This window comes from Oncorhynchus tshawytscha, linkage group LG04, assembly GCF_018296145.1.
Source record: "Oncorhynchus tshawytscha isolate Ot180627B linkage group LG04, Otsh_v2.0, whole genome shotgun sequence".
In the NCBI taxonomy this organism is placed as follows: Eukaryota; Metazoa; Chordata; class Actinopteri; order Salmoniformes; family Salmonidae; genus Oncorhynchus; species Oncorhynchus tshawytscha.
Window position 1 is genome coordinate 21,833,185 of NC_056432.1, and position 18,018 is coordinate 21,851,202.

General features: G+C 43.6%; 1 protein-coding gene across 1 annotated transcript; it reads right to left on the minus strand.

Moving 5' to 3' along the window:
• Positions 1–438: 438 nt before the first annotated feature.
• On the minus strand, positions 439–9,424 carry ehmt1a (euchromatic histone-lysine N-methyltransferase 1a). The gene is made up of 23 exons (XM_024400019.2): positions 9,277–9,424; positions 8,341–8,798; positions 8,129–8,258; positions 7,881–7,951; positions 7,526–7,781; positions 7,260–7,405; positions 6,929–7,072; positions 6,467–6,780; positions 6,240–6,323; positions 5,973–6,061; positions 5,666–5,772; positions 5,234–5,356; positions 4,573–4,674; positions 4,009–4,113; positions 3,340–3,494; positions 2,896–3,063; positions 2,640–2,784; positions 2,420–2,497; positions 2,146–2,261; positions 1,853–1,939; positions 1,521–1,599; positions 981–1,156; positions 439–840 (listed from the first exon to the last, which is right to left on the minus strand). The coding sequence occupies exons 2-23, from the start codon at positions 8,749–8,751 to the stop codon at positions 675–677; spliced, it is 3,252 nt and encodes a 1,083-aa protein (XP_024255787.1). The 5' UTR covers positions 8,752–8,798; positions 9,277–9,424; the 3' UTR covers positions 439–674.
• Between the last annotated feature and the right edge of the window lie 8,594 nt (positions 9,425–18,018).

Consider the following 18,018-nt stretch of genomic DNA (forward strand, 5'->3'; position numbering starts at 1 on the left):
GAAATAGCTTGTAAACGTGAGACAATGAACGCAATATCTACCATATTGAAACTGAATATATAAATATTGCATTTGAATATTCAATTAAAGTTTAAAACTGAACGCAATATTCATTCATTTCAGTTAAAATGATGAATTCCATGATTCAATTTCTGCATTACAAATTCAAAAATATTTCTGTAGGCACTGAAATCGCTCCATAGGGGTAGCCTAGGCTACAGCAGATTATTCTTTGGTAAACCCTAAACACTCAGCTGTAATCTGCTTTGTATCATGTTATTTTTCAATATCCAAAAGTCAAAAGTGTTCAATCCCTAGGATACTATATAATTGACATATTACATTATTTATGGATAAATAGGCCATTGTTCATTGGCATGAGCTCCTCCCATATTTCTTGTAAACTGGAATACCCATCAACAAATCCCACAATTAAAATGTTTTATAATGCACTTTATTACTATATTGCACACTTAATTAAAAAAAGATACATGGAAAAGGTGAGCATTTGTCACAGTCTAGGGCTAGGCTACCCTTAGCATTTGATTTCTGTCTGCAAAGTCATTAAAATGACATTTCATATCAGTCTACATTTAAAAAAGGAGTCATAGTGGTGATAAGGGAGAGAAAGATCCCCACCATGGCTGGGGGAGGACCGAGGTGGCATGGGGGTGTTACGATTGTGTTACGGCAGTATGGGCACATGACTGTTGGGCTGGGGCGGTCACCCTCTCTAAGCTCTGGGCTCTAGCGGCTGACGAGTGTCTACACCTTGGAGAGAAGCACTGGCAGCTGTAATATTTGCTCTTGACCTTCCAGAAGTGATCACCATAGTCAAACCTGAATGGGGAACACAGGGTAGCCATCAATGCACATGTACTGGAGCCTATTGCTAGAGTATTTTGATTGATTCTATAGCCTGACATTAATACAACATAGAACATTCACCATCTATGTAATTATTGTTTTATGCGTCTCACCCAATCTGATCGCCTGACTGAATGGGCTTTCTGGAGAAGAAGGCAATGCGTGGGAACCGAAGGTCCTGATGCATGGTGAACACTCGGACTGCTAGCAGGTTAGGTTCACACAGGTGGTTAATAAACCGGCCAATGTTGCCAAAGAGTCGCGCATCAATACAGTGCACATCACCCACCTGCAAGACAGTAGATGAAGCAATCACTCACTCAATGAATTGAATAGAATCACACATTAGTAAAGGCTGTCATGTTGATCCCTCCTGTGAGGCAGTAGCATACAGTCATTAAATTGTACATGTTTCAGTGTAATAAATAGCCAACAAGCAAACTGAGGAAACACACTAGAGAAGTGCTATAAGAGGAGCATGTATCAAAATAATGTTGTCTCGGACTCTGTGGCATTGTGTGCTCTGCAGCACCTCCCATTGGTATACAAAAGCACTGTACAAACATGCTACAGTAACAATACTACACAACTTCAGAATACCCCATTGGCCAATAAAAATGTGAGTTTCTCATAGACTTAAAATTAAAAATCACCTTATTGTCCAGGGTGAAGAGGAATGAGTCATTTTCCCTGCCATCTGCCTCGGCATCAGTAATAATTTCACCCACATACCTGCACAATAAAGATCCCGCTGTATATAATCTGTGTAACCACAACATTAAAATGAAAAACATACTTCCCGCTTTAACATGATCTGTTCATGACATCAATATTGGCTCATGTAATTTGTATGCTAAAAACATACATTGTAAGTGTTCTTCCTGATTCTGAAACTACAATTAAAACAATACATTTTTAGTTATGGTTAGGCTCTTTTCCAAACGCTTGAATTCAAGCACGTCTTCCATAACATTCAGGGCCTCACTCGCAAATGAAAGTTCCTTGAGGAATATCCTGCAGTGCCCTCACACCCCAGCCCATCCTCTGGGTTTTATAGAGCTGCAGCCGAGCCCTGAAAACAGACAAGACAAGATCCAGTCAAACTAACTGATAACAAGTACCGTACAGGAAATAGACAAAAATATATTTGTCAGATATGACTGTGCAGTGTCACACTGAAGCCATATTTGAAACGAATGTTATCGTGCTTGGCTGAAATACTGTATTCAACAGAAAAAAGGTAGACAGGATGCTGGTGGGTAAGGGAGGCTCTGTTACCTAAGTCCATTCTGAACCACACGGTTCCTGCAGCTCCTCCAACAGGAGCAGGCGTGGTTACACTCAAACAGGACCGGAGGCTCCTTCTGACAGAACTCCAGAGGCAGACGCCCCTCCTGAGCAACCACAAGCAGCACACTTTACACATTAATATAACACAGCTAACACATCATATATGGGAGCTGCAAGACTCCATAATGTCCATTTGAAATACATGAAAGCAATAACTTTGCCTTGTAATGTGAACTTTGCCTTGATGCAGTTATGTACTTACTTTGTCATACCAACAGCGCAGGCTGAGCTGGGCACACATGCAGGTATTTGAAGAGCAGTCATCTGTACATACACAATGCTGAAATAGGAGGAGTGCGATGTTCATTAAACAACACTTGTGAAGAGTAAGTATGTCACTTGTTCTGGCCCACAGTAACTTATGAAGCAGAACAAGATGGGATTGGACATTGACTGTGTTTCACAGAGCACTGGAGGTTCACCTGTAAATGAGTGATGTCCTTGTCTATATTAATTGGGGAGGTAACACAGCTGTCAGGGACGTATTTGTAGTTATCAGGACAGGAGTCACTGTCCACCCCGTTCACACAGGCGATGGGGACTGCCTCATATCCCCGAGAGATGTCCCTGTAGAAGACAGAGAGGACGACAAATAATCAACACATATACAGTAATTACATTGTATTTGACCTCTTCATGTTCCCTCTTCCCTCCATAAGCTAGACCATGTTGTTCTACCTGCTAAGGACCTTCTCTCTATGACTGTCCCTGCTTCTCCTGGCATCTGTCAGCTTCTTATTAGTTTTCAGGGACACCCACACCTTAGAGCTGTAGATACAGCAGTCCAGAGGGGTCTCCCCCTCTCTGTTCTTCAGGTTCACATCTGCTCCTTGGGACAGAAGCAGTCTGGAGGAGCAGACATCATACTGGATATGGTTAGAATCTCTCACACCCCCAGCAAGGCTATGGTTCAGCAGCATGCCTGCCCCCCACTGGCCAGGCTAGAGCAGTCACAGTCTCTGGATGTGAGTGTGTGTGAATATATATATAAAACTGGCCTCATTGCAGGCTAGTGCGCTTATGATAACCTATCTACATATCCAGGTGGGATAGGCTATCGTTCAAGAACAATCTGGTGTCATGCTGCAGCTCTGGGAGAACAGAGACCGGTGTACTACTCACGTCACACATTCCAGTTGATTCTCCCTGGCAGCGATGTGTAGAGTTGAGTCCCCATGGACGTTGACTGCATGGAGGTCACATCTGGCATCAAGCAGAATCTGAGCGATGTCATTGGAGCCAGACAGGGCTGCCCAGTGGAGGCAAATGTTCTCTTCCTAGAGAGGGGTCATAGGTCAACATGGAAAACACAGCCAGAAGAATACCTTCCCCAAACAAAACAGAGGTAAAATAAAAAAAGTTTTTTAAAAAAAGGTTACAAATATATTTTGGGGGGGGTATTTATGTGAAACGTAACAATATACAGGTATGTCACCTACGGTATACAAATGTCTGAGGAATAAATTATCCTTATACAGACCAGTTGATATGTTCTCTTTTTTCAATAGTTATTGCTATGACTTAAGTCGTTCCTTCCTCAAGAAAGTAAGTGGACTAGTAAGTGTGCTCCCAAGGTGACATTCCGAAGTATCCCTTTAACTTAGATTACACCATATATTGTAGGTGAAACACATGCACCCCATGGGATCCATCCCACATGTCAGTGAGTACTGGAACCGTGCTTGTGTCTAGCCTCTCTCCCCAGGCTGTAACAGGTGTGAGAACAGAAGGTAAAGTGTTGCGATGAGATGTACAGTAGGATGAACAGTATGCATCCTATACAGTACTGACCTTGTCTCGGATGTTAACATCAGCCCCTCTGGAGAGCAGCAATAGGACCAGCTCTCTGTGCTTGTACTCTATAGCCCAGGTGATGGGGGTCCACCCACCGTCATCCTGAAACCAAGCACAACCAATCGTTGCTTTGAATTATGTTGCCTATTTGAATATTGGAGGTATGCTTCTACCAATGGATATAAAAGGTGGCTTTAGATTCCTTTATTGTACATGTATGTGAAAAGGCTTAACTTTACTAACAGTTTGTAGGCATTAAAATGAAAGGCAAAACATGGTAAATCCCCTGGAATCATTTTCATCTCAGTCTTTAACTTTCCTGTTAAGGTCAGGAGTATTACAATCCATGTAATACTACCCACAACATATTTAACATCCTAATAGGCACTGTTGAACTGGGCTGACTTCCAACAGCACTGACCTCCAACTCATCCTGCCAAACACTTGCCGAGAGTACACATGAATTATGGAAGGATAAAGAGTGGAGGTTTGAATGAAGTAGTTAAAATGTCAACAGGACCTGTCAGTAGAAGAGGGAGCAGGGCATGGATCTGTACATACCTGACAGTTGACCTGCTTGGATGCCTTGGACAGGAGATGTTGAACTACATCGTAATGTCCAAGTTTAGCAGCCAGATGCAGACAGGTTGAGCCCTTGATATCCTGACAGGAGAAGATAAAAATGTTAGTCAGTCTTTTTCTTAATGACTATTTAAAGAAGCATCGATCTTGAGCTGCTACAGTATCTGGTTAATAGTTTTAGACATGTGCGTGTCATGGACTTAAAAGTTTGATCACTTTCCACCAGAAACCAGCCCATTTAGCAAAGGTCTCGTCCATTTAGCATAATTTGGACAGCTGCTGCATGATTCATTTCTGTGCTCATATGTGTAAGAAATTGAGAGTTAACGGCAAAAACAAAGTCTCCACCCTCGCAAAAAGAACCTCCCAGCGTGTGCCCACAATCCGTGTGCGCACACGCACGAAGCAGTTTAAGCACAGTCTTCCCTAATCCTAATACGTCCAAATAACCAGTGACAAAAAAAAACAGAACTAATGTTGTTGGGATCTCACGCATCCCATTTATTTCTGCCAGATTCTCTTGGTCTTCACACAGAATCTGCCCACAGGAGATTATATGAACGGTAACAATGCTGGTTGGGTTAACAGAAGATCATGGCTATCCATGGGGTGATCAATGAGCTATGCTCCACACACTGACCTTATGGCTGAGCGCTGCCCCGGCCCTCAGCAGGTACTTGACTGTGTCCAGATGGTTGTTCTCGCAGGCGTCCATCAGGGGGGTTCTCTGCTCCTCATCAAACATGTCCAGGTTAGCTCCAGCCTAGGGGGGATAGAGAATCCGAAACCTTTCACCCATGTATACTTACACAGTATAATAGAGCGGAAATTCTGTCCGTTTGGGATGCAAAACATCAACCCTCTGTACAGTAAACACAACATTCTCAAGAAGCACCATCAATACTGACCCAGAAAAGCAAAGACATGTTCTTGTTGTGGGGGACAGTACTTCACATCTCTGAAGGAATGCAGTAGTGAAGCTAACTTAGCCATCTGCCACACTTGTACACCAAGTGATTATATTGTGAAAAGATAGCCAATACCTGCTACATGTCAGAATACGTCTCCTCACCTGGACGAGCATGTGACAGACCTCCTGGTGTCCTTCAGATGCTGCAGCATGTAGAGGGGTCCTCTTGTTCTGGCTGTACATCAGGTAGTTGGGGTCTTTTCCATCCACTGGAACAAAGATGTTAATTACCCTGAGTCATGTTGACAACTTTCTCCTCGGGGACACCAAAGTAGATCATATAATATCACTCATGAAAATAAATCAGTAAGTTATTGTGATCTTTTTCATTGAAGTTCAAATATTAGAAGAGCTGCCTCCATGTAGGAAGTAACTAGGCTTATAAAGTAGAGATGTGGTGTGTACATACCCAGTAGATGGATGACTTTCTGGAGCTCTCCGTGATGGGCAGAGATGTACAGCTGCTTTGTGTGATACTTTACTTTCTTCGGCTTCATACTATACACAAAAGAGAGAGGGTGGGGGGGTTGTATCAGCATCTGTAAGAGTGCTATTATATTCATCATTGACATGAAACAATAATGACCTGCTTTGTGTATAATATAGTATTATCTCATCCAAATTGTTAAACGTTTAATAAGGAATGACTTTAAAAATAGCCCCCTTGTAACTTTACTTTTCATCATCCAGGGCCATTAGGATGCTCTCCAGTGACGTTTTAGCTGGTTCCTCTCCATCACCTAACATCTCCCTCTTCAGGCTAGTGCAAAACAGCATACAGCAATCATTAGCATTACATATGAATCTAAATAGCCTAGCAAATGTTCCATGCTCGCACAAATGCAAAGAGAAAAAGATACAAGAGAGATAATATTGAGAATGGAAGAGTCAAGCCTAAACTGCCTGTTGGGGGAGGTGTCCAGACTCCTCTCAAGCTCAGTGGTCTTCTTTGCCCTGTGAATGAGGGGCCTGGTGGACACAACGGGAAGAAGGGCCACAGGGTAAACAGCAGGAACAGCTGGCACAGAAGGAAGTACAGGTTCAGCTTTGGGGACAGTGACAGGATTGGAGACGGTTTTGGGAACAGTGACTTCCTGGGCCCCGGTGGCATCCTCTCCACAGTGGGGACAGAAGCTCTGGGCCTTGATGACTGATGCACAGCCACGGTGGAAACGGTGAGAGATGCTGCCATACGGTCTGCACTCCATGAAGCTCCCCTGCATAACATACATTAAATAGTCAGATATTAAAAAGGCAAAGGAGTGTTAAGAATGAACAACCAACATGCATCATAAAGCAATGCGACTGGTGTGACCAGCCAGTCAGGTCTATTTTGGTTGATCCCTGCTGCATCCCTCCACTTACCGCCCTGCAGAAGAGGCCACAGCCAGGGCAGCACTGGTGCTTGACCATGCCGGCTCTGTGGTCCTCACACAAAACCAGCAGATGCACTGTGTTGGAGGGACGCATCATCTCATGCTTCAGCACACTCCTCTGACACCGACTCACCTGTAGTGAAGAGATGAATGGAGGGATTGATAGAAGAAGAAAAAGAGAAATAAGGGTTGTTTAGACATTAGCGCAACACACAAAGGCTGGGAACGGTTAACTTCATCCCAAGGCTACTTCACACTTTGGGGAGGAAATCTGGAGCGCAAGACTAGGGAAAGTTCGCTTCAGAGCAGGTCAGCTTTACCAGGCCATCCACACTCTCTGTGGCCATGCAGGTGTGCTCAGTCTGGGACAGGCTCTCCCCACTGCATGGGGTCTCCATGCGACAGCAGCACAGAGGGAGCTCTTCAGACAGGTCTGTCTCTGTCACCTCACCATCAGCTGGAAAGCCTGCAAAATAACACATCCAGATCAACAAAACAGATTGAATGTACAGCATAGTAATGTATAGTACAAGAAACATTTAATAATTTATGACGAAATGTGTAAACCGTCTCTGGGTAAACTTACCTGAGAGAGAAGGAGAGAACAGCTCCTCTTGGGCTTTCAGATCCAGAGATTCTAAAGTCAATTCAGTGTATTCCTGCTTACTGCAGCTGTCCTCTTCCTCCATTTTGTTTCCTTTGCTTAAGTCAGTTGCCTTTTCTTCACACTGCTCGGCTAACAGTGCTTGGCCTTCTTTTATTTCACAAATCTCTCTGTGCGTCAGGTCTACTCTCTTCTCTCTGCCGCTTTCTTGCTCTGCCTTTACAAATGAGCTCTCTTTCTGCAGGGAGAAGAGGATAATCATTCAGACACTATTAGAGCGAAAGAAAGTTCATCATTTCTACACAAATCTTTACAATAGAGTAGATGGGTCTCTGACCTTCAACACCTTGGATTTTTTCTTAGGGACAAAGTTATACATTCCCATCTTCCTCTTCCTCTTCCTAGACCCTGCAGATACATCGGGACGGTGAGGTGGCAGAAGGTGGTCCAAGCAGGCAAGTACAGTATGTCATAACTAGTCCCAACTTAGTACAGGTGCCAACTAACTACAAGTGCCATCACTACATAGTGGAGATATGAGACAGTTTAGATAGAAGAACAGTCTTACCAGCAAGGCAGACTAACCTGGCTGTGACTTGGTAGAGACAACCCTGTTTCCTTTACAGCTCGGAGGTAGCTTGATGTGGGAAGGTGCCATTGTCTTTTCCATCCCCAAGACTTCCAGGCTCGACTCTGCTCCGTCCCTGCTTAAACGCTTCACAACAGACTCTTATGAGTTCAGACACCAGTCATTTAAAAGCATGAAACATCATGGACTGGGGTTGGATGAACATTACCTTCAGTGCTGCTGGATTGCAGGCAGGTTTGCCCATAGTCTTCCATGCACACTGTGTACTGGATGTTGGGGCAGGGTCCAGACATGGATAACTAGGAGTTTGTACATCTGAGATCCCTGCTATAACAGCTTCTCTACCACTGTCTGCAGGAGTTGGAGGGGTTTTGCTTAGTCCATGGGGTGAACCACCTTTCCTTTGAGGGGTTGCCCTCGCTTGTTTTTTATGCAGAATAAAACCATTGGACCCAGCGACTGAGCCGTGAACAGATGTCATCTTAGCTTTGGATTTTTTGTTCACGTGCGATTTAGCACTCAGAGCCTTCTTCCCCTTGGCCCCTGTGGGTGTCACAGAGCGGGGGTTAGGATGTCTTTTCCCTGCCTCGGATTCCTGACTGACTCCCCTGCGCTCCATGGCTGTCCTGGAGGAATACTCTGGCCTCTCCACACCAAAATCGTCACCTAAAAGATTACAGCTGTTAGTACCATTAAGTGGAAGAGGGTGAAGGCAAATAGCCTAATGGTTAAGAGCGTGGGGCCAGTAGCTGGAAGGTTGCTGGTTTGAATCCCCAAGCCAACTAGGTGAAACAACTGTTGATGTGCTATGGAGCAAGGCACTTAATCCCAAATTAACCTCCTGTAAATTGATCTGGATAAGCACATCCTGTAAAAGAATGGTAGGGGTAAATGAGGCCAGTGTGAGAGTGATTAATGAATAGACAGAACTCACTAGTCCCCCTTAGTATTTCTACAAATGATGCTGTACTGTAAGAATCCAACCTTCAAATCCGTAAATCACTCACAAAAAAAGCTAAAAGGTTGAGAAAAACAAAACAAACAAATCTCAAACTACTAGGAAAACACACAAAGTACAGCAAACGCAAGTAAGATCCAGAACAAGGCCCTTGAAAAAGTTTAGAAAAATAGAGTAGCTTCATACCTGCTTTCTCGATGGCCTTAGTTGTTGAGCGAGAGTAAGACGGGGGGCAGGGAAAAAGAACCGAGCCAAAGTACACTGCTTCCCCTTCCTTTCCCCACCAGGCGCACACGTTCAGCCACGGTCATGTGACAATAGCTGCTGTTCTATTGGTTCCTTCTGCACAGCCCAGATGGAGCATGCTCAGTCGACATGTGTGTCTACTTTTCAGAAGGAGCAGCGCATCAGCCAGCCAGAGTGTGGCACAGCAGTACCATAGATATCTTACGCAGTATAGCCAAATATTTGTATAACTAAACGTGTGGTATATAGCTCCAGCAAAGACCTTTCACTTTACAACCACATTGAACAATATCTTCTTCGGTGGGGTTTTAGGGCAGACTACATTCTGAAAAGGTGTATTGCAGCCCACTACTGAATACGAAAACTAAAAGGATGGAAATCCATATTGTAATATGATACTATTGCAATGATGGCAAGACCATTGAAATATATATATATATATATATTGTCAAATACTTTATACAAAAACAAAAATTCCAGAAATCTATACCAAAATTACCAATTTCAGATCAAATTCAATCATCTAGTTAAAACATCATCCCTAGTTAATAACAAAAATGATGACATCTTGAATCATAATTAGATTTTTTCTGAGTAAATCCAATTGCCCTGCTTATTTTTATGTTTTTATGTGTATGTATTTAAAGTCTTCTTGTTTTACCTGAATGTTTTGTTTTGCAATATAATTTTCAAAATAATTTAAAAAAAGAGGGAATGGGGAAAATACATTTTCACTCTTAAAGGCCCTAAAAACCTGCTTTTCTGATAAAGGGCATTACATCTGCAGGAGCACTTCTTTTTACTTCTATTGATCCATTATTAAGGTATGATTCCAGTACACATGAGGGCTGCGGGTACAGTAGGTGGCGGTAATGCAACTTTATAGTTTACTGGCGGTTGACATCCACAGAAGAAGAAGAAGCAGGCGGCGTGAGTTGTCACTAGTTACCACAGCCACAAAGTCCAAATTGGCCATCATAAACATTTAAGAAAACAAAAATTATATTTTTGGTCTTAATTTAAGGTTAGGAATAAGATTACCAGTGTGGTTAGGGTTAAGGTTTGTGGCAACAAATTACGACCAATTATGTATTCTCTCCTGCGTTGGCGCAGGAAGAGATAGGAGACCATAAAACAGTAGCTAACCAATTGTGCTATTGTGTGTGTTTTTTCATATTATTTGTAACTTATTTTGTACATAATGTTTCTGCCACCATCTCTTATGACCGAAAAGAGCTTCTGGATATCAGGACAGCAATTATTCACCTCGTACTGGACAAGTAATTTTTCTTTAATGAGTCGGACTCGATTTATTTCAGACACCCGGCAAGGCCCAAATCCCCGTTATTCGCATGAAGAGACATAGATATCGGGGACGTAAGTTGGGGTGCCTTGTAAGTATCCGACAGTGAGTGAGTAATTCCCCCTCTACCATCAGTCCTATTAGCCAACGTTAAATCATTGGACAACAAAATGGATGAGCTCCGATCAAGATTATCCTACCAACAGGACATTAAAAACTGTAATATCTTATGTTTCACTGAGTCGTTGCTGAACGATGACATGGATAACATACAGCTGAAGGGGGTTTCGGTCCATCAGCAAAATAGAACAGCTACATCCGGTATGACAAGGGGTAGCGGTCTGTGTGTATTTGTAAATAAAAGCACAAAATCTAATATTAAGGAAGTCTCAAGGTTTTGCTCGCCTAAGGAAGAGTATCTCATGATTAGCATTAACAACCTCTCCCTCAACTTGATCAAGACAAAGCAGATGATTGTGGACTACAGAAAAAGGAGGACCGAGCACAGCCCCCTTATCATCGACGGGGCTGTAGTGGAGCAGGTTGAGCGCTTCAAGTTCCTTGGCATCCACATCACCAACAAACTAACATGGTCCAAACACACCAAGACAGTCGTGAAGAGGCCCAACACGACCACACTATTTACCAAGAGAGTTTTCATCTATATTTTTCGTAGCTGTCTATTTACCACCACAAACCGATGCTGGCACTAAGACGGCACTCAACGAGCTGTATAGGGCCATAAGCAAACAAGAAAATGCTCATCCAGATGTGGCTGCTTTGTTTTCTGAAAGCTGTACTCAGATTATTGTATCATTTGCTTTTTCCTTAAAGCTTTTTTGAAATCTGACACAGTGGTTGCATTAAGGAGAAGTGTATCTATATTTCCAAGTCTAACAATTATATTTTCATCGACATTTATAATGAGTATTTCTGTAAAATGATGTGGCTCTCTGCAGTATCACCGGATGTTTTTGGAACTAGTGAACATAACATGCCAATGTATACTGAGATTTTCTTTATATAAATATGCACTTTATCGAACAAAACATACATGTATTGCGTAACATGAAGTCCTGTGAGTGTCATCTGATGAAGATCATCAAAGGTTAGTGATTAATTTGATCTCTATTTGTACTTTTTGTGACTCCTCTCTTTGGCTGGAAAAATGGCTGTGTTTTTCTGTGGCTTGGCTATGACCTAACATAATCGTCTGTGGTGCTTTCGCTGTAAAGCCAATTTGAAATTGGACACTTTGGTGGGATTAATAACAAGATTACCTTTAAAATGTTATAAGATACATGTATGTTTGAGGAATTTTAATTATGAGATTTCTGTTGTTTGAATTTGGCGCTCTGCACTTTCACTGGCTGTTGTCAAATAAGAAGTTTTAAGCAGACCATCATAGTCCTTGTGCCCAAGAACACCAAGGTAACCTGCCTAAATGACTACCGACCCGTAGCACTCAGATCTGTAGCCATGAAGTGCTTTGAAAGGCTGGTCATGGCTCACAACACCATCATTATCCCAGAAACCCTAGACCCACTCCAATTAGCATACCGCCCCAACCGATCCACAGATGATGCAATCTCAATTGTACTCCACACCGCCCATTCCCACCTGGACAAAAGGAACATCGACGTGAGAATGCTATTTATTGACTACAGCTCAGCATTCAACACCATAGTGCCCTCAAAGCTCATCACTAAGCTAAGGACCATGGGACTAAACACCTTCCTCTGCAACTGGATCCTGGACTTCCTGATGGACCGCCCCCAGGTGGTACGGGTAGCAAAACATCTGCCACGCTGATCCATAACACAGGGGCCCCTCAGGGGGCATGCTCAGTCACCCTCCTGTACTCCCTGTTCACCCATGACTGCATGGCCAAGCACGACTCCAACACCATCATTAAGTTTGCCAACGACACAACAGTGGTAGGCCTGATCACTGACAACGATGATAGCCTATAGGGAGACCTGGCAGTGGTAAGAGACCTGGCAGTGTTGTGCCAGGATAACAACCTCTCCCTCAACTTGATCAAGACAAATGAGATGATTGTGGACTACAGAAAAAGGGGCTGTAGTGGAGCAGGTTGAGCGCTTCAAGTTCCTTGGCATCCACATCACCCACAAACTAACATGGTCCAAACACACCAAGACAGTCGTGAAGAGGCCCAACAATGCCTATTCCCCCCTCAGGAGACTGAAAAGATTTGGCATTGGTCCTCAGATCCTCAAAAAGTTCCACAGCTGCACCGTTGAGAGCATCCTGACTAATTGCATCACCGCCTGGTATGGCAACTGCTCAGCCTCTGACCGCAAGGCACTACAGAGGGTAATGCTTATAGCCCAGTACATCACTAAGACCAAGGTTCCTGCCATCCAGGACCTCTATACTAAGAAGTGTCAGAGGAAGGCCAAAAAATTGTCAAAGACTCCATCCACCCTAGTCATTGACTTGTCTCTCTGCTACCGCACAGCTACCACAACAGATTCTACCCCTAAGCCATAACACTCCTGAACAGCTAATCAAATGGCTACCCAGACTATTTGCATTGTCCCCACCCCTTCCCCCATTTTCACACTGTTGCTACTCTCTGTTGATTATCCATGCAGTCACTTTACCTCTACCTACATGTACATATTACCTTGACTAAATGGTGCCCCAATACATTGACTATGTACCAGTACCCCCTGTATATAGCCTCTCTACTGTTATTTTATTGTTGCACATTAATTATTTGTTATTTTTGTTATTTTATTTATTCATTTTTTAACAAATACTTTAACACTTTTTTCCCCTTAAAACTGAATTGTTGGTTAAGGGCTTGTACATAAGCATTTCACTGTGAGGTTGTATTTGACGCATGTGACATACAATTTGATTTATTTCCTTATGGAATAATAGCCACGTGAAGGGTTCTGAATATACTGCAGCACGCCTGATAAATTGAAATACATTTTATGGTTATGGAATTACAGCTGTCTGTTCAGAAAGAAATCAAATTCAGAATAGCCTACTACACCATGAGAAGTCCTATAATTTAGCCACAGAGATGGATAGCCTAGCTGTGGATTGTAGCCCAATAACAATTAATAGCCTGCAGTCGGGAATGACCGGCAAAGCTGTCAGTGAACAAACAGCATGCAGACAAAACAGGCCTTTCTCAATATTTCAAATACAGACTATCAAATCAAATACAGGCTACCAAAATATTTGGTCAACTTCCAAATATTGTTTTACAATAATATACCCCTCAACCACAAAACACAATAATGATAATATAGAAAAATTATATATATATGTAGTCCAAGATATATATGCACATACACACATGTACAGTACATATTGTTGCTAGGGACTCTCCTGGAAGAAGCTAGCTAGCTAACAAAGGATAACAATGATTATCTAGTTAACAGAAGAGAAGAAAGACAAAATAAGGACAGAAGAAAAAGGACATCAAAGTGAAACAGTCCTCTAAAGACACAAGAGACAATAGCACAAGAAACAACGCTTCTATTGCGTTTATATTCTATTTCTATAGCTTCTTCAAGGGTTCCAAGATGGCGTAGCAGTCAGACGTCTTTTGTCCTCATCTTGTCCTGTGTATATATGTTTTGTATCTTTTTGTCTTTTTCTTCGCATATCTTTTTATTATTTTTTCTAAAAACTCAACTTCAAAACACTCTCCTGCAACCCGCCTCACCAAATGTGGTGCGGATCTGTTTTTTTTCCCAAAAGTATTATTCACCTCGTATCCAAAATCCACAACAGAAGCTAGCCAGGAGTTAGGCAGCTCACTAGCTAACGTTAGTATTCAGCTAACCATGGCTAGGGGTCATCAGCTATCCTTTAGCTCAGAAAGCTATCGGCAGTTTTGTACAACGTGACTCAGACCAGAGCATACCGGACCTATTTTCTCTCCATATTCCCGGATTTCTACCGCAAGCTCTGGACATTTACACCTGGATCTTGCAGCTAACTAGCTGCTATCCGAGTGACTATTGGCTAACGTCGATTCCGGAGCAAACACCAATTATCCCGGAGCTAGCCAGCTGAAGAGTTCCATCAGCCACTCCTGGGCTACAATCACCTATCCGGACCTGTTTTACTGCCGATGCGGAGCCCCACCGGGCCTTCACGACTGGAATACCGACGTTATCTGCCCGAGGGAGTTATTCAACTGGCCCCTCCATCACGACTTAACCTGAACACCCATCTGCTAACTGCGGCCCACTAATCGTTAGCTGTCATGAGCATATCGGCTGCTATCTGAACAGGTCCATCGAACAATCTTCTTGGGCCACTATAACTATTTTGACAATTGGATTGGTCCCCTCTACCACACGGAACCCACTAATCTACCGACAAAAACGCACGGGGTGGCTAAAAACAGACCTCCATCTTCTGCTAGCTTGCTACCCATGGCTCGGCTAGCTGTCTGAATCGCTGTTACTCCAACCAACCTCACTACTCACTGGACCCTTATGATCACTCGGCTAAGCATGCCTCTCCTTAATGTCAATATGCCTTGTCCATTGCTGTTCTGGTTAGTGTTTATTGGCTTATTTCACTATAGAGCCTCTAGCCCTGCTCATTATACCTTATCCAACCTTTCAGTTCCACCACCCACACATGCGATGACATCACCTGGTTTCAATTATGTTTCTAGAGACAATAACTCTTTCATCATCACTCAATGCCTAGGTTTACCTCCACTGTATTCACATCCTACCATACCTTTGTCTGTACACTATACCTTGAATCTATTTTATCACCCCCAGAAACCTGCTCCTTTTACTCTTTGTTCCGGACGTCCTAGATGTCCAATTCTCATGGCTTTTAGCCGTATCCTTATCCTCCTACTCCTCTGTTCCTCTGACGATGTAGAGGTGAATCCAGGCCCCAGAATAGGAGTGGATGACTTCTTTGGAGTGGATTACTTTTTTGATGAATTCTGTAACTGTAAAAGCCTTGATTTCATGTATGTTAACATTAGAAGCCTCCTCCCTAAGTTTATTTTATTCACTGCTTTGGCACACTCTGCCAACCTGGATGTCTTAGCCGTGTCTGAATCCTGGCTTAGGAAGACCACCAATAACTCTGAAATCTCCATCCCACAACATTTTCAGACAAGATAGAACGGCCAAAGGGGGGCGTGTTGCAATCTACTGCAGAGATAACCTGCATAGTTCTGTCCTACTATCCAGGTCTGTACCCAAAAAATATGAACTTCTACTTTTAAAAATCCACCTCTCTAAAAATAAGTCTCTCACCATTGCCGCCTGCTATAGACCGCCCTCTGCCCCAGCTGTGCTCTGGATACCATATGTGAACTGATTGCCCCCCCCATCTATCTTCAGAGCTCGTGCTGTTAGGTGACCTAAACTGTGACATGCTTAACAACCTGGCCATCCTACAATCTATGCTTGATGCCCTCAATCTTACACAAATTATCAATGGACCTAAGCAGGTACAACCCCAAAGCCGTAAACACGGGCACCCTCATAGATGTCATCCTAACCAACTTGCCCTCTAAATACACCTCTGCTGTTTTCAACCAAGATCTCAGCGATCACTGCCTCATTGCCTGCATCTGTAATGGGTCAGCGGTCAAACGACCTCCACTCATCACTATTAAACGCTCCCTGAAACACTTCAACGAACAGGCCTTTCTAATCGACCTGGACTGGGTTTCCTGGAAGGATAAAGTGATCTTCTGTTGAATCTGACAATTAATCTTAATGGTTGTACAGTCGTCTCAAATAAAACTGTGAAGGACCTCGGCGTTACTCTGGACCCTGATCTCTCTTTTTACGAACATATCAAGACTGTTTCAACGACAGCTTTTTTCCATCTACGTAACATTGCAAAAATCAGAAACTTTCTGTCCAAAAATGATGAAGAAAAATCAATCCATGCTTTTGTTACTTCTAGGTTAGACTACTGCAATGCTCTACTTTCCGGCTACCCGGATAAAGCACTAAATAAACCTCAGTTAATGCTAAATACGGCTGCTAGAATCCTGACTAGAACCAAAAAATGTGATCATATTACTCCAGTGCTAGCCTCCCTACACTGCTAACCTACAAAGCATTACATGGGCTTGCTCCTACCTATCTCTCTGATTTGGTCCTGCCGTACATACCTACACGTACGCTACGGTCACAAGACGCAGGCCACCTAATTGTCCCTAGAATTTCTAAGCAGACAGCTGGAGGCAGGGCTTTCTCCTATAGAGCTCCATTTTTATGGAATGGTCTGCCTACCCATGTGAGAGACGCAAACTCGGTCTCAACCATTAAGTCTTTACTGAAGACTCATCTCTTCAGTGGGTCAGATGATTGAGTGTAGTCTGGCCCAGGAGTGTGAAGGTGAACGGAAAGGCTCTGGAGCAACGAACCGCCCTTGCTGTCTCTGCCTGGCCGGTTCCCCTCTTTCCACTGGGATTTTCTGCCTCTAACCCTATTACAGGGACTGAGTCACTGGCTTACTGGTGCTCTTTCATGCCGTCCCTAGGAGGGGTGCGTCACTTGAGTGGGTTGAGTCACTGATGTGATCTTTTCTGTCTGGGTTGGCACCCCCCTTGGGTTGTGCCGTGGCGAAGATCTTTGTGGGCTATACTCGGCCTTGTCTCAGGATGGTAAATTGGTGGTTGAAGATATCCCTCTAGTGGTGTGGGGGCTGTGCTTTGGCAAAGTGGGTGGGGTTATATCCTTCCTGTTTGGCCCTGTCCGGGGGTATCATCGGATGGGGCCACAGTGTCTCCTGACCCCTCCTGTCTCAGCCTCCAGTATTTATGCCGCAGTAGTTTGTGTCGGGGGGCTAGGGGCAGTTTGTTATATCTGGAGTACTTCTCCTGTCTTATCCGGTGTCCTGTGTGAATTTAAGTATGCTCTCTCCAATTCTCTCTTTCTTTCTCTCTCTCGGAGGACCTGAGCCCTAGGACCATGCCCCAGGACTACCTGGCATGATGACTCCTTGCTGTCCCCAGTCCACCTGGCCGTGCTGCTGCTCCAGTTTCAACTGTTCTGCCTGTGATTATTATTATTTGACCATGCCGGTCATTTATGAACATTTGAACATCTTGGCCATGTTCTGCTATAATCTCCACCCGGCACAGCCAGAAGAGGACTGGCCACCTCTCATAGCCTGGTTCCTCTCTAGGTTTCTTCTTAGGCTTTGGCCTTTCTAGTGAGTTTTTCCTAGCCACCGTGCTTCTACACCTGCATTGCATCCTATGGCATTCTGCATTAGCATCGAACAACCCCCGTGAAATGCAACTTTTTAGGGAAGTTAAAAACCAATATACACAGGCAGTTAAAAAAGCCAAGGCTAGCTTTTTCAAGCAGACATTTGTTTCCTGCAACACAAAC